Here is a 14,671-nt window from a genome sequence, read left to right on the forward strand (position 1 = left end):
TGTAAACCATAGAAAGATGCTTTTGATTTGATTGAACCACAAAAATTTTCTATCTATTCTTTGTAATGGTAAAGTGTTTGTGACTCTTCATAATCTACTCATGTTCTGTCATTGTGCTGTTGCTCTTGTTGATGCCTTCAGACATTTATTTACTCAGTCCTTGTACTAAGAACTCTGCAGTTGAATGAAGTGTGTGTCTATGTGAATGTTTGCCATGCATGTGGGGTGCCAGTGGAGACCGGAAGAGGGTGTTAGATTCCTGTGACTGGAGTTATTTGTGCTTGTAAGCTGCCTTATGTGTGTGCTGGGAACCCAACTTGGGTCCTCTGTAAAAATAGGAAATGTTCTTTGCATCTGTCTGTCTGTCTGTCTGTCTCTCTCTCTCTATCACTTTGTTTTGAGGCAGAGTCTCTACAGCCCAAGCTGACCTGGAACTCACTGTGCAGCTTAAGATTTTTAAAAGGTCTTTTAAAATCCTAGCAACTCACAGCTATTTGTAACTCTAGCTCTAGGGAACCCTAGACACCCTCTTCTGGTCTGCATGAGCTCCATGCACAGACCTACACGCAGGCACAACACCCATACACATAAAATAAATAAATTAAAATTTTAATAAAAGTTTCTTTACATTTTTACATATGTTATTAAGTGTGTGTGTGTGTGTGTGTGCCCCTGTGTGTGTGCACGCCATGCTGTGGTGTGCATGTGGGAGTCGGGATGGTATGTGGTGTTAATAAGTCCCTTCCTCCCCTTTATGTGGGTTCTAGGAATCAGTCAGGTTATCAGACTAGTGTAGCAAGCAGCCTTACCCACTGAGTCATCTTGTTGGCCCTCATTGCCCTGTGTTTGAAGGAAAACAGCTTTTCAGACAGAAAAGCCCAGGAGAAAGCCTCTGGGCAGAGGAGATCACGTACAGAGAACACAGCTGAAATTGGAGAGTGCGCTGGGGAAAGCAGGAGGCTGGCAGGGAGTAGATTCAGAGTGGTGCTGTGTCAGGAGCAGGGCCTTAGGCTGCAGTTTTAGAAGCAATCACTGAAGAATTCTTCAGAGCACCTCTAACTTGTCTCCCTGGCTGTTTGGGAGTCAGTTCCCCTCTTTTGCCAAAACTTCTTTCTCACCAGTAAAAGGTTCCTTTGTTTTTATTTTTTTATTCACAGTTCACCGAGACCTTTTTGACCGAGAGGGACAAATTGTCCAAATGGAGTGGAATTCCTCAGTTGCTACTTAAGCTGTACGCCACCAGCCACCTCCACAGTGACTTCACTGAGTGCCAAAACATTCTCAAGGTAAATAATGCACAGAGGCCATAGAAAGGCTCAGGGGCTCCACATGCCCCAAACTGTTGACCTTTAAAAGAATAGCCAGGTTTTGTATGAGCTGTAGAACATGGGAGAAGTTCAGAAACGCTGAAAGAAGAAAATAATCACTAGTTATTCCATTCCCCAGCCGGTCAAGGTGTGTGTTGTTGTGGGCAGCTGCTGAAGCAATGCTTCCTTAGTCTGGGAGGCCAGCACCGTGCCGGCCTCTGAGTCCCACCTCTGCCTTAGATTTAGAGGAGGGACACACAGAAGTATCTGTCTGAGCTTGTCTGCAAGGAACACCAACTTAGTCTAGGGGAGAAAACCCTCGGTTTGTAAATAGTTACAAAGTAAAGTGCTAAATGTCACCAATGACTTAAGAGATTCCTTTGGGTGGCCATGGACGACCATCAGAAAGCTGACCATCAGAATGCCTGTGGCTTGGAGAGGTCACTGAGGACTCCCTTCAGGAGGTCGCAGTCCAGCAGAGGTTTGGTTATGGTTGTAGAACCAGTTGTTTCCTGCAAAACCTAGTAATTTCAGGTAGCACCGCCATCTTCTCTCAGCAGTTCTCATTAAACCAGAAGTTCTGCTTCCTGTGGTGTTTCTTGTACGGTCTGAAGATATTTGGAATGTCTAAAATGCCTCACTGGTGCCCTGGCAGGTTGCTGCTGGAAGTCAGCTAAGGGTACACACCCTAGCCTTCCCCAGGTAGCTGCTGGGCCTTTCCCAGCCTGGGGGTAAGGCTCTACAGTAGCAAAAGCCAGCTCTGCCTTTGTAAGGCTGTGTTTCTGTGTGCAGGGCCACTTCTCACATTCTATTCATCAAAATCAGTCACACGACATTCCATGGAACAAGGACTCCAAGACTCCCAAAGACTTCATTGGGGGCTATCTTTGTGCTGTGGAGGAGGGGCTCCACATTTTGTAACTAAAATGCATATTTTAGTGTCTGGTCTGTTAAATTCTAAAAATGGTGTCTGACTCTTACGTATTTTTTTCTGAACCAGGAGATTTCTCCTCTTCTCTCCATGGAGGCTATGGCATTTGTAACTGAAGAGAGGAAGCTTACTCAAGAATCTACATATCCAAATACATATATTTTTGACTTGTTTGGAGGTGTTGATGTAAGTAGCTGTTTAGTGCTAAAGTCATTGAGAATTTAAAACAAGCAGGAAGAATTTCAGATTTCATAGCAAATATTTCTGATCTTAACTTTTAAATTTGTTATTATTCATTTATTTATTTTGGTTTTTCAAGACAGGGTCTCATTAATGTACCTCTGGCTATCTTGGAACTCATTGTGTAATCCAGCCTGGCCTCGAACCCACAGAGATCTGCCTGCCTCTATCTCCCTAGTGCCAATGTGAAAGGTGCATGGCACTATTGCCTGGCTCAACTTTTAATTTTTTTAAAATAAATTTATTTTACATTTGTGTGTGTGTGTGTGTGCCTGCAGTGTGCGCGCGTGCCCATGCACCTTCTTGTAATTCTGTTCTTCCACCATGTGGGTCTTACAGATTGAGCCCAGGTCCTCCGGCTTGGTGGCTTGTGCCTTACCCCACTGAGTGTCTCTTTGGTCTGGGTCCATGGTGTTTTCTAATGTCGAATCACGATAGTGTTTGCTTTGGAAGACTCTATTTGATGTGCTAATATAAGCACTTTTTAAAATGTACAAAGTCAAAAGTGTGTCTCCTGGTGTCTCTTCCTTGAAAGCTGTTGTGACCACTGATTTTTAGTGTGTCCCAGAGATGCTCTGTGTTTACATGAATGTGCGTAGGCAAATGCTCCCAGCTCCGCTTAGTTTCTTTTCCCCTACATGCACTGGCAGGGCATGTGTCCAGTATATTTGCTTCTACTCTGCTTTTTTCCATATAACTTGCTAAGTGCTACCTTTTCATTTCTCTACACCTAAATCTGCTGTCTTTAAATATCCAGTTAGTACTCCTGGTGTAGTTGTACCATGATTTATTTGCTTAGACCCCAGTTGAACGTTTAGTTTTTCCACATTTTGTGTATGTGTGTGTGTGTGTCTGTCTGTCTGTCTGTCTGTGTGTGTATGTACATGGGCGCACTTGTTACAAACAAGGTTGCAAAAGGGTTTTTACAGACTTTTGGAGTCAAAGTATATATCTCTTTTATTTATTAACCCGCAGTTTATACCAATTTTTATCAACTTAAATCCCAGGAACAAAATATGAGAGTATATTTTTACCCATACCATCATGCTGTATATATGTGTGTATTGTATAAAATTACTTCTTGTGTGCTGGAGAGATGGCTCCATGTTTAAAGAGTACTGGCTTTTCCAGAGGACCTGGGTTTAATTCCCAGCACCTACATGGCAACTTACAACTGTATGTATCTCCAGTTCCAAAGGATTGACCCCCTCACACAGGCATACACAAAGGCAAAACACTAATGCAGATGAAATAAAATTTTTTTAAATTTAAAATTTTTTTTTTATTTTTGAAATTATAATGTAATTACATCATTTCTCCATTCTGAATATTTTTAAGGATTTATTTCCATTTATATATATTATGAGGTAGTATGTGTATCTTCAAGAGTTTATTGCACCGTGTGTGTGTAGTTGTCTGTAGAAGCCAGAAGAGGGTGGAAGATCTAAGAACTGGAGTTGAAGATGGTTGTGAGCTGCCGTGTGGGTGCTAAGGATCCAGCCTGGGTCCTCTGCAAGAGCAGCAAGTGTCTTCATTGCTTCGCCATCTGCCCATTCCCTGTGGATGTTTGTTTCTGTGGACTCGGTTATAAAAGTCTAGTCGAAGAGCACACTGATAATTCCCACAAAGTAAATTCCCTTGTCCTACTATGCAAATAAATACCATACCAGCACCGAGAAGTTCGTTCCCCTGTATATTAAGTCTTTACTAAGCAGATAAAAGAAAAGAAAACAAAACAAAACAAGCCACATTTCTTTACAGGTTTTTTGCCAGGTTTGTTGAGATATGGCTCACATGCCACACAGTTCACCCACGTAAAGTGTGCGGTTCATTGTTTCTTGACTTCTTGACTAAGTTGAGTGTAGTGTATAGAGCTTATTGTATGCAGAGGCGCCACCACAGCCAAAACAGTTTCATCATGCCCAAAGAACCTCTGTGCATCAGCTGTGACTCCCTGTCATCACCCTCCTACATCTGGCAACCACTAATCTCTCTTCTGACTCTGTAGTTGCTATTCTGGATATTTCCTGTACATGGAGTATGTAAGACATGGCCTTTTGTGATTGGCGTCTTTGACATGGCATAGTGCTTTCAGGGTTCATCCATGTTGAAGCATGTGTTCATATTCCTTTTGTGTAGCCAAATGATAATGCCCTGTCTGGACGTGTAGCACATTTTGTGTATTATCTATGTCTGTTGATAGGCAGCTGACTGTAAGGAAGACTACTGCCTATGAACACTCTTGAGCAAGTTTCTCTGGACACATGCTTTTCTCTGTTGGGTGTATACCCAGGAGTGAAATTGCTGCGTCACGTGGTAACTGGCGTAATTGAGGGAGCTGGCTGATTGCCTTCCACAGAGGTTGCACCATTTCATACTCCTTTCAGCTGTGTGCTAAACATTCTGATTCTCTTTGTTTTTACCAATCCTTTGATCATTTGTCAATTCCATTACCCCATTCCACTGACAGTGAAAAGCTTCATTGTGACTTGAGTTTGCATTTGATGGTCACTAACACTGACATCTCTCAGGAGCTTATTGTTTGCTTCTCCTTAAAGGACTGTCCATCTCTCCTGTCCCATTTTCAAATAGGGTTTCCTCTTTTTATTAAGATGTAAATTCTTTATGTATTTTCTCGATAGTTTTTAAAATTTGTATTCTTTTGTGGGTGAGATTAGATATTTTCATGTGTTTGTAAATATTCCTTTTCTATCAATAGTCTGTTAATAGCTGTTTTATTTCTTTTATTTGGTTATCATCCCATTCATTTACTTATTAATTCATTAAGGTTTATGTGTGTTTGTGAATGCCTACATAAGCCACCGTATATGGGTGTCTGGTACCTGTTGTGGCCATAGTATTGTTTCTGACCTCTTGGAACTGGAGTTACAGATGATTTTGAGGTGTGTGGGTGCTGGGAACCAAACCTGGGTTCTTTGTTGGGGGATGGAGAAAAAGGTTTCCTTTATTTTGGATTTTTTTTTTTTTTTTTTTGGATTTTTTGAGACAAGGTCCCCAATTGCCCAGACTAGCTCCATCTTGCTATGTAGCCAAGTATGGCCTTGAATCACTGATTTTTATTTTTAGTGCCCCTCCCTGAGACAGTGTTTCATTAGGTTGCTCAGATTGGCCTGGTACTGACTCTGTATCCTAAGTAGGCCTTGAATTCTCAATCCTTGTGACTCCCATATAGCTATGGTGATAGACCTATGCCACCAGACCCGGCTACAGTGGCACTTATTGCCACTGTAAAGACTGAGTGTTAGTCTTTATCGTGCCTGGCCTTGGGATTCTCAGCCTGTTTCCTTCTGTCCTGATAGAACCACAACCTTGCATTTGCAGGCAAGAGCTCTACCACTAACACACCTCCCCCCAGCCCTGCTTCCCTTCATTGTTGATCAGCATTCCCTCTCTTAACTAGTTTTTGTGATCCTGTAGCATTTCCTTGCTCAGACCCTTTACCTCTAAAATGCTTATTAAAAAGTGTGTATAGGAGAAGCTGAAGAACTAGTTCGGAGCTTGTGCTCACTGACTACTCGTGGAGACTACTCACGTTCCATTCCTGCCACCTGCCTGTGGCTCACAACCATCTCTAACTCTGGTTCCAGGGGTTCCAATGCCTCTTTTGCCCTTGATGAGCATTGCATGTATGCAGTATACATGCAGGCAGACTACTCATAAACATTGAAAGAACAAAAGCAAAAAATAGAGAAATGTACATCAGAGGGTTGGGAGATGGTTCATTGGGTAAAGGCACTTGTCCTAGAAGGCTGAAGGCCTGAATTTGAGTCCCCAGAATCCACTTAGCAGGAGCAGCTGTAATCTCAGGACGGGTCAGATGAAAAGTGTCTGAGGGCCAGGTAGAGCCGCACTTGGCATTTAAGGCCTCTTATTCATTGACCTAGACTTGTATTCTCTGAGCTTATTTTAGGTAACATACTTGCTGCAGTTAGGCATTTTACATCTCAAGAACTCAGGGGATTGTGGTCTCTTCTGAAAAGCATTGGCTGATCCCTAGAACCCACACAGTAGAAAAGAGCTGACCACCACAAGTTGTCCTCTGAGTCCCATAGATTTGCTAGGCCACCTGTGCCCCCCTCCCCCCCATTAATCCATTTTTAAGCTTTCTTAGTGTGCTCCAAGAGGGCTGAGGCTGGGTGTAGGTAGAGCATAGCCTACCAATCTGTTGCACAAAGCGGAAAAGCTGCCTACAGAGCACCTTCTGTTGTTCACCCAAGTCCTATGTCCTTTCTTTCTTGTCTCTTACCAGTGAAGTTAGCCTTAAATATAGGTGTGCAGGAAGCCGAGCCATGTGAGTCTCCAGAAATGGCAGTCTGGTGCAGGGTTGCTTAGAGTCTTCATTTTGTCAGCCACTGTCCCTGGCCGTAAAGCCCCTCCCATCAGTTCTGGATGTTGGATTCACTCATAGCATGAGCAATCCCGAGAATGGATTTGGTTTTAAAGATTTGTTGCTGGTTTGAGATGAGCAAAGGCTTTCTTAGGTTCTTCGGCTGATCTGTCCTGTCTTATAGGCTACCTGTTGGCTTTAAACACAATGAGAAGAAGAAAAAAACTTATGAAAATGCTATGGGACCTTTTTCTCCCACTCGGCTCTAGGTGTCTTGGATATGCTGTCTAGTACTAGTATGTAGCTGGAAAGGGCTAGAAGAGCACTTTGGTTCTTTTCCAAAAGTGTTTCTAACTTGATTTGAAAAACAGAAAAAAGTTAAATACCTATTTATGATGAATGTCTTTAAATTCATGGATTAACTATTTTATTATTACATAGATTCCTTTAAAGTACTTTAATATATTTGAGTAGAAAGTGGGCTAAAGGTGAACAGTTGTAACCCTGGTACTTGGAAGTTGTAACAGTTGTAACCTGGTACTTTATCATGATAAAGCTAAACACCTGTTTATGGCGAATGTCTTTAAATAGATGGACTTAGCCATTGAACCTTACTTCCTGCCTCCTAGAACAATAGGGTTTGTGACAGCTCCTTAGACCACACGTGTTTGTAACAGCTCCTTAGACCACACGTGTTCATAGTAAAGATGGTTTTGTGAGTTGTGCTTTGAATTAATTTTGAATATTTATATATTATTTGTTTTGTTTCAGCTTCTTGTAGAAATTCTTATGAGGCCTACAATCTCTATCCGGGGACAGAAACTAAAAAGTAAGTATGGGTGTTAGGTGCTCGTCCTATTCCCAGTGTGCCAATGTGGTGGCCATTGGCAGGAGCTGCTCTTTTTTGAGACATGAGAATATACCTTCCGGTCAGCTGTAGGTTGCTCTGTCCATCCCAAGCTGAGCGACACTCTGTATTAATTTGTATTTGCTAGAAATGAAGATTTGGTATCTTTAAAGAAAAAAGAAAGAAAACCACTGGTTTAAAAGAGTCGCATCAGCCAGGCATGGTGTCTCACGCTGTTAGTTCACGCACTCAGGGGGCAGAGCTGTGGATTCACTGTGGATCCCAGTGAATTCGGAGCCACACTAGTCCAGGACAGCCAGGGCTACACAGAGAAACCCTGTCTAAAAACAAACAAACAAAATTGTATCTTGTGTTTTTTTTACTTGATCTAGCTTTTCTTGGGAAAATTTTGTGTTACATATGTAGTTATCTGTTATGTGTAGAGAAAGGAAAGATATATGTTAAGATCATTTTGTTTGAACAGCTTCTCAGTCCATCAGATTTTTGTTATAAAGGAGATGTATGCTCTTGTGAAAAGTTCAGTAGTGTTGAGGTGGTGCAATTCCTCTAATCCCAGCACTCCAAGGCAGAGGCAAGCCTAGTCTATGTAGCCAGTTCCAGGACATCCAGAGCTACATAGAGACCCTGTCTCCACATAAATAAATGAGTGAAAAGAAAAAAAAGTCAGTCATTGCCATAGACATATATGGCAAAAGGTCAGTGCTTGCATAATACATAATTTTTTTAAGCTGGGTGATACTCGTTCTTTTATTTTTATAACTTATATTAGGGGTGGGCACTCTTTTTTTAGGTTTCGATATTTAATTTTTAAAAACTCTACCTTAAAGAAAGGTACACCATCTTTAAAAGCTAAACATCACTTCTATTAACATCGTATGTGTTACAGTATGTATACACATTTTAAATTTGCACCTACATTAACAGGATATACAGCTGTGTAAGGCCCCCTTAGTGTATACGGTAGCAGTTAAGAGAATTCCTATTCTTTTTTTGGTGGGGCTAGGCTGGCCTTGAACTCTCTTTATGCCTGAGGATGACCTTAATCTCCTGACCCTCCTGTCTCTACCTTTTAAGTCCTGGGATTGCAGGCTTGTGTTGCTGTTTCTCGTACTCATTTTGAGTTTCTTGGTTTTATACTCTGACAGAAAATAGCATCTCTTAATGTAGTGGTTCTCAACCTTCCCAGTGTTGCAACCCCCACTTCCTTATGTTGTCATAATGCCAACCATAAAATTATTCTTGTTGCTACTTCATAACTGTAAATTCTGCTTCTGATAGGAATTGTAATTTAAATACCTGATGTGCAGGATATCTGAACGGGTCATTTGATCCTCAAAGGGTCACGGCGCACAGGTTGAGAACTGCTTTTAAATGGCTTGTTGGTCTCTCTTGGTTTCTTCCCCTCCCAGTAGATTTCGTAGGCACCATGAAGAGTGGGACTCTTCTTTCTCTTTTGCTTGTAACTCAATTAAAATGAGTAGTGAGCAAATTCTTGATGGACACATGAGTCTAACTCCCTTTGGAAATGGAAGATTTTTAACTTACTGAAATGATTTTAATCCACGCTACTCTGAATTCATTAAATCAATAAGCAAAATAGGGTGAGAAGTAGTAATGAGGGACACCACATACCTGCATAGTCAGAAGTGTGAGCAGCCCATCTGTCTGGTCAGGCTAGTCTGACAGGGCCGCTCATTGGGATTCTGAGGGAATTCTAGATATTAGAGCTTACAACAGTGAGGAAGAGAATAGAAACCATTTTTAAAAATAAGTGCCACACCAGATACGGCAATCCTCCGTGGCTCATTGTTGAACTCATTTTTAAATGCTATTTTATTTGAAGTATTTAACCTCTAACTTGATTTCTGCAGCCCTTTACTGTGGGTAAGGTAGAGAAGGTTAATGGGGAGATGGGGTGCAGACCTCTTTACTTCTCCCAGCTGTTTAGGGTTGATGGGTTCTTTTGGGGCTATACCAATCTCCAGCAACAGTAAGCTCAGCAAGCAGTCTCCTCCAAGCCCCTGCGTTGAATCATTTCTCTCCATCTTGTCCTCCAAGCCACCACACCAAATTGCCACACCTTCCGTTTCTGGGCTCCCATTTCTATCCCTCAAGAGTCCCAGACCACACCCCTCTCCATGCTTCATGAGGGCCGTTACCAGTTGGTAAAGACCAGTCCCTGCGGGAGGACAAACTAAAGGCCAGACTAAAATCCCACACTTGGGATTAAAACAAAAACATATTTACATAACATAACTGAGTTTTAAAGGAACCAAAACTTCCATTATAGCTCATCCTCAGTTTTATCATCTCTGGGTTTGGGAGGGGGCATAATAGTAAGTTCTTCTTGATCTGATCATAGACAGCGAGTCCTTTATTGGAATCCACAGTATCTCAGACATTATATAGAAAGCCACTTTCTTAATATAAATAACTGTAACAAGAGCAAAACCTAAGCCCCCAGTTGGTAAGTATGAGGCAGAAGTGATAGCCTTATTTTCTGCCAGTAGAACTTAAAATGAGAATATAGAAGAGGAATGGCCGGGATTCTTACGTCCTGGATTCTAGTAATTCTGCTTCTGAAAATACAGCTTGAGTCTTTTCCTGGTGGCACTGCGGTATAGCGGGGAGCTTGAGTGTTCACCTAAAGCTGTGCATCTTTGCGTCTGTGCAGTGCGTGCCTCCCATGCTGGGGCTGAAGGCACACTACACATGCCCCGCTAGAGCGTCTCATATGTTCCAGAAGTGTGCTCATGTCGCACTGTTTTCTATGAGAAAAATAATGCTGCTCCTTCCCTTTCAGTAAGTGATGAGATGTCGAAGGACTGCTTGAGCATCCTGTATAATACCTGTGTCTGTGTGAGTACTCCTGCCACTGTGGCCCCAATTCTCTCCTCCTTCATCTTCAGTGCTGAGACAGGAAGGTTTGAGTGGGGTGCAGATGTGAGAACTGTCTTCAGATTTTAAGGGAATTAATTGACCTTATTTTCTGTGTGCCTGAGAATCAGGGCCAGCAGGTAGAAATAATAGAGGAGCATAATTTTATAGCACTTAATAAGACCCAAAGCTTCCTGAACAGGCCCTGAGCTCTGTAGCCAGCACCACCACTACCCCCCTCTCACACACACAGGTGCCCAAGCAGAGACTGACCTATAGAGGAATGTTAATTCAGAAAGTGGCTGTTCCAGCAAGAGATCACATCCAAAGGTCTTCCAGGTCTGTGTGATCAAGCTGGAATACAAACATGCCTTTAATCCAGGAGACGGAGGCAAGCAGATATGAGTTCAAGGCCAGCCTGATATAGAGCAAGTTTCAGGTAAAGAAAAGCTTAAACGCAGGCATGGTGGTACATGCCTTTAATTCCAAACAATGAAGGTAAAGTTAGTTTATAGAAGGAAGCACCCATGTTTTGAAAGTGATGTCTAATTGAGTGGCAAAAACACTGACAAATCAGAGAAAGATTTGACAGAGTAGATTACGCCCAACTTTCACAGGAAAGAGAAGAAGCAGTTTTTACTGGGACAGTAATAGAAAGACGGTTGCAGAGAGAGAGAACTCAGGTGAAAACTGAATGAGCCAGAGAATGAGAAGGAGCCAGGAGATTAGAGCAAATTGCTGGAGATAGTTTGAGGCCAAGCAGAACAATTCAGAGGCTGAGAGAAAGCCAGCTTGAATAAGTCTGCTTGGAGAGGAGTTTGAGCCAGAACAGCTTGAGTTGAACCAGCCAGCACAAAGCTCAGAAAGAACAAGAAAGGGTGAGCTTATTAAGCAGTAAGTCTCAGAGGCTGAAAACATTCTAGGCCTAGGTTAGATTATACGGAGGCTAGAAGCTTCCAGGACTAAGCCTAGGTTAGCAGAAGGAGGCAGTAAACCTCCGAGACAACACTAAAACCAAGCAAATAAAAGTTTCTTTTACACTGACCACTACTTGTTGAAAGGTGACTAGGTTTGGCAGAATGTCCTTTGTCCTTTAAGATAATCTCTAACTCCATTCTGCCTGTTCCTTCATTTTACTTACTGGAAAACAAAAGCCACAAGTCCTGCCCATACATTGATAGTCTGTGAGGGCAACCTTGCCAGAAGAGTGGTGAATAAAGGAAATAATCTGGCAGAAAGAAAGAGCTGAGCACTCACTGTGGGAAGCAGATTTTGTGCCCTGGCCTTTGGCTTAGACAGCTTCCTGAGCTGGTCCACAGTGTTTACAATCAAACTGACATCACAGGGTTGGGAGAGCGCAGTGAGATCACAGGTGTGGCTGCATTTTGTAAGCAGTGTGTAAATGTCTGGTTTTAAAGGCAAAGCGCTGGCTTTAGGAACTTAGGATAAACTTGTCACAGTACACAGCAGAACACGCTAAGTGCTCTGAACTTCTGTCATGGAAGCAAAGAAACATTTAATTCTGTCTCATTCTAAAGAAGACTTCAGGTGAACACTGCTGAGACCACAAAATGAGAAGTAGATAAGAAAGAAAAGGATGAAAGAAAGGTGAGCACATAATTGACAGAGAATACAGATTGTAAACACATGTGTACTGCAGCGGGCTCTAGGCTCTTAGCGGCCAGCACAGATGGCTAGCTGCTGGAGCACCCTCGCACGTCGGCCTCCGCCTCGGTTGCCTGCCGTGCACGGATCATAATGCAGGCCGTGTCCATTATTGTACATTCCCTTAGAGCGCCTTTTTTGAAATAGGAAAGGTAATTATTTTGATAATTATTGTATTTAACAAATCTAGGAAGAATATTATCACTCCAGTCAATACAGTTTTTAAGATATTTTACTTGTTTTGTACCAAGCTTTGAGAATCCAGTGTGAGCGTCACACCTAAGGTATGATCAGTTGGACAATCTGCTTTCAGGTGCTCAGCAGCTGTGCTGTTAGAGCATAGCACAGAAAAGCAGAGGCAGCTCTGTAGGCAGAAGGCTAATTGTCAAGAATGCTCAACTGTTTTTGCAGCTAAAGTTCAGTAATATTTTATAAAAACAAAGAGCATAGAAGAGAGTGGCTCCTGATTGTTGAGTTCCTTATAGGAGTGTCTTAAATTGTGACCTAATATTAAGCAGAGACATTCTAGCAAAGTTTAGTTTTAAAGAATAAGGTGATAGAGCTGGCTCGTCTGCTGAAGTGCAGCATGAGGAGCCCAGTTTGATGCCATGTAGCAGAGCAGAGGGGTGGTACCTGCCTGTAATCACAGTGCTGAGGGGGCAGAGGCAGGTGGATGGATACAGGGCCCGCTGGCCAGACAGCCTACATTACTTGGTGAATTCTAGGTCAGTGACAGGCTCAGCACATTTTTACCAAGCTCTTCCGTAGGAAAATTAAATTTGATTGACACATTTACCTCACTGACTGTAAAGTTCTCTTAGCGTGGTACCCACTCACTGGTTTAAGAGCCAGACTCTTAAACCTGACTTGAGGGTATTTGCTAGCTAGTTTTGTTTTCTTCATTATTCCTTGTTTGTCAGTCTAGCTCTAAGTACTGCCTATGTTTTAGGAGAGGTGCAACAGTGAAGACTAGAGTACCTGCGCTATGTCAGCGATCGGGGTCGCCCGTGGTGCACAGGGACGGGTGTAGGCCAGATGCTTTGAGGCTTCAGAGGAGGAAACGAGTGTGTGTGTAGAGTGGGCTAGGGACGGTTCACAGGGAAGGCATCATCTTGATGAGGTGTTAGGCTTGCCTGCTCCCATCTTGGACAATAATTTATAACTAACACAGCATATTACACACACACACACACACACACTTATGTGAGTATATGTTTGTGTGTGGGACTTGGAGAATAGCTTGTTGAGGAGTGAGTCTCACCTTCCATCACTTGGGTCCAAGGATCAAATTCAGGTCGTTGAGTCTGGTGGCAGCTGCCTTTGTCCATCATGTTGCTGCCCCTTAAGAAAATGGCAACTAGAGATAGGACCAGCGCTTACGTCATGTGATTCCGTTAACCAGATTAAACGACTACCAGCAATCTTCTACAGTAACTTCAGACTTTTGTATGCTGCTTTGTGTAGACGCATTTCATGACAAGCTTTTTTATTCCGCAAAAGGCAAAAAGAATAGCTACATTATTTTTCTGATGGCATAGCCCGTAATGTAGGCAAAGCATACTTGATTTATGTGCCTCTGCTAGCAGACACTCATCTTTGCTGTGTTCTGGACTGCACTGACAGACAGGGACTCTTTGGGCAGTGTTCTCTCCGAGGGGAGAGCAGAGTGGTCGGAGTAGGGACCCTCCCGTGTGCGTTAGTGTTGACAGCGAGGGTCAGTCTGACCCGACCTGAGGTGTCGAGATTGTCCCTGACAGCACTGTGCGCCTGTTGGAGTGTCAGCCAGAAGAGTGAGTTGATAGCAAAGGAGACCTGAACCCTGTGGGTTACTCCAGGACAGTGGCTGAGTGAGAGGCTCACTGTTCAGGCAGTGCTTACTGCACTCTCCCTGAATCCTTCCAGATGTTTGAGATGACCATGTTCAGTGACGAAATGAGAAGCCAGCCGAAACTGTTCCATGCCTCCTGCTTTTTTTCTCATTCCTAGCTCCAAAGGAGGCTCCCTGTTGTGTGGTCTGAGGGCTAGGAGTCCTTTTACACACATTCCCCACAGTACCCATGACTTCCTACCTTGGCTCATGCTAGTTTTACAAGACAGGATTGCTTTCTGCATCTGTTATAGTGCTTATGGTCACAAGCTATTCTGCCTTTTCTCCTCTCTCCCTGTGACAGACGGAAGGAGTAACAAAGCGTTTGGCAGAAAAGAATGATTTTGTGATCTTCCTGTTTACACTGATGACGAGTAAGAAGACGTTCTTACAAACAGCAACTCTCATCGAAGACATTCTGGGTGTTAAAAAGGTAAGCTGTGCTCTGCTGTGGGAGGGCGTCTCAGGTACTGCATTGTTGAGCCTGGTTAACGACTGGACAGGACCTCTTTCAGAGAAGCTCTTCAATACCCTCCTGGTAAATTCTTTGTTTCTAGATAGATGATAG

The 14,671-nt window shown here is 42.9% G+C and overlaps 1 protein-coding gene across 2 annotated transcripts in view; it reads left to right on the plus strand.

The window, feature by feature from the left end:
* Trpc4ap (transient receptor potential cation channel subfamily C member 4 associated protein) overlaps positions 1–14,671 on the plus strand; it is a 67,373-nt gene that overhangs the window by 24,082 nt on the left and 28,620 nt on the right. For both annotated transcript variants that reach the window (XM_021640506.2, XM_021640507.2), the window contains exons 2-6: positions 1,158–1,286; positions 2,308–2,424; positions 7,598–7,655; positions 10,498–10,553; positions 14,408–14,536. In XM_021640506.2, coding sequence (XP_021496181.1) covers positions 1,158–1,286; positions 2,308–2,424; positions 7,598–7,655; positions 10,498–10,553; positions 14,408–14,536 — 489 coding nt within the window. The remainder of the gene's footprint in view (positions 1–1,157; positions 1,287–2,307; positions 2,425–7,597; positions 7,656–10,497; positions 10,554–14,407; positions 14,537–14,671) is intronic.

Source organism: Meriones unguiculatus, chromosome 4 (assembly GCF_030254825.1).
Source record: "Meriones unguiculatus strain TT.TT164.6M chromosome 4, Bangor_MerUng_6.1, whole genome shotgun sequence".
Classification (NCBI taxonomy): domain Eukaryota; kingdom Metazoa; phylum Chordata; class Mammalia; order Rodentia; family Muridae; genus Meriones; species Meriones unguiculatus.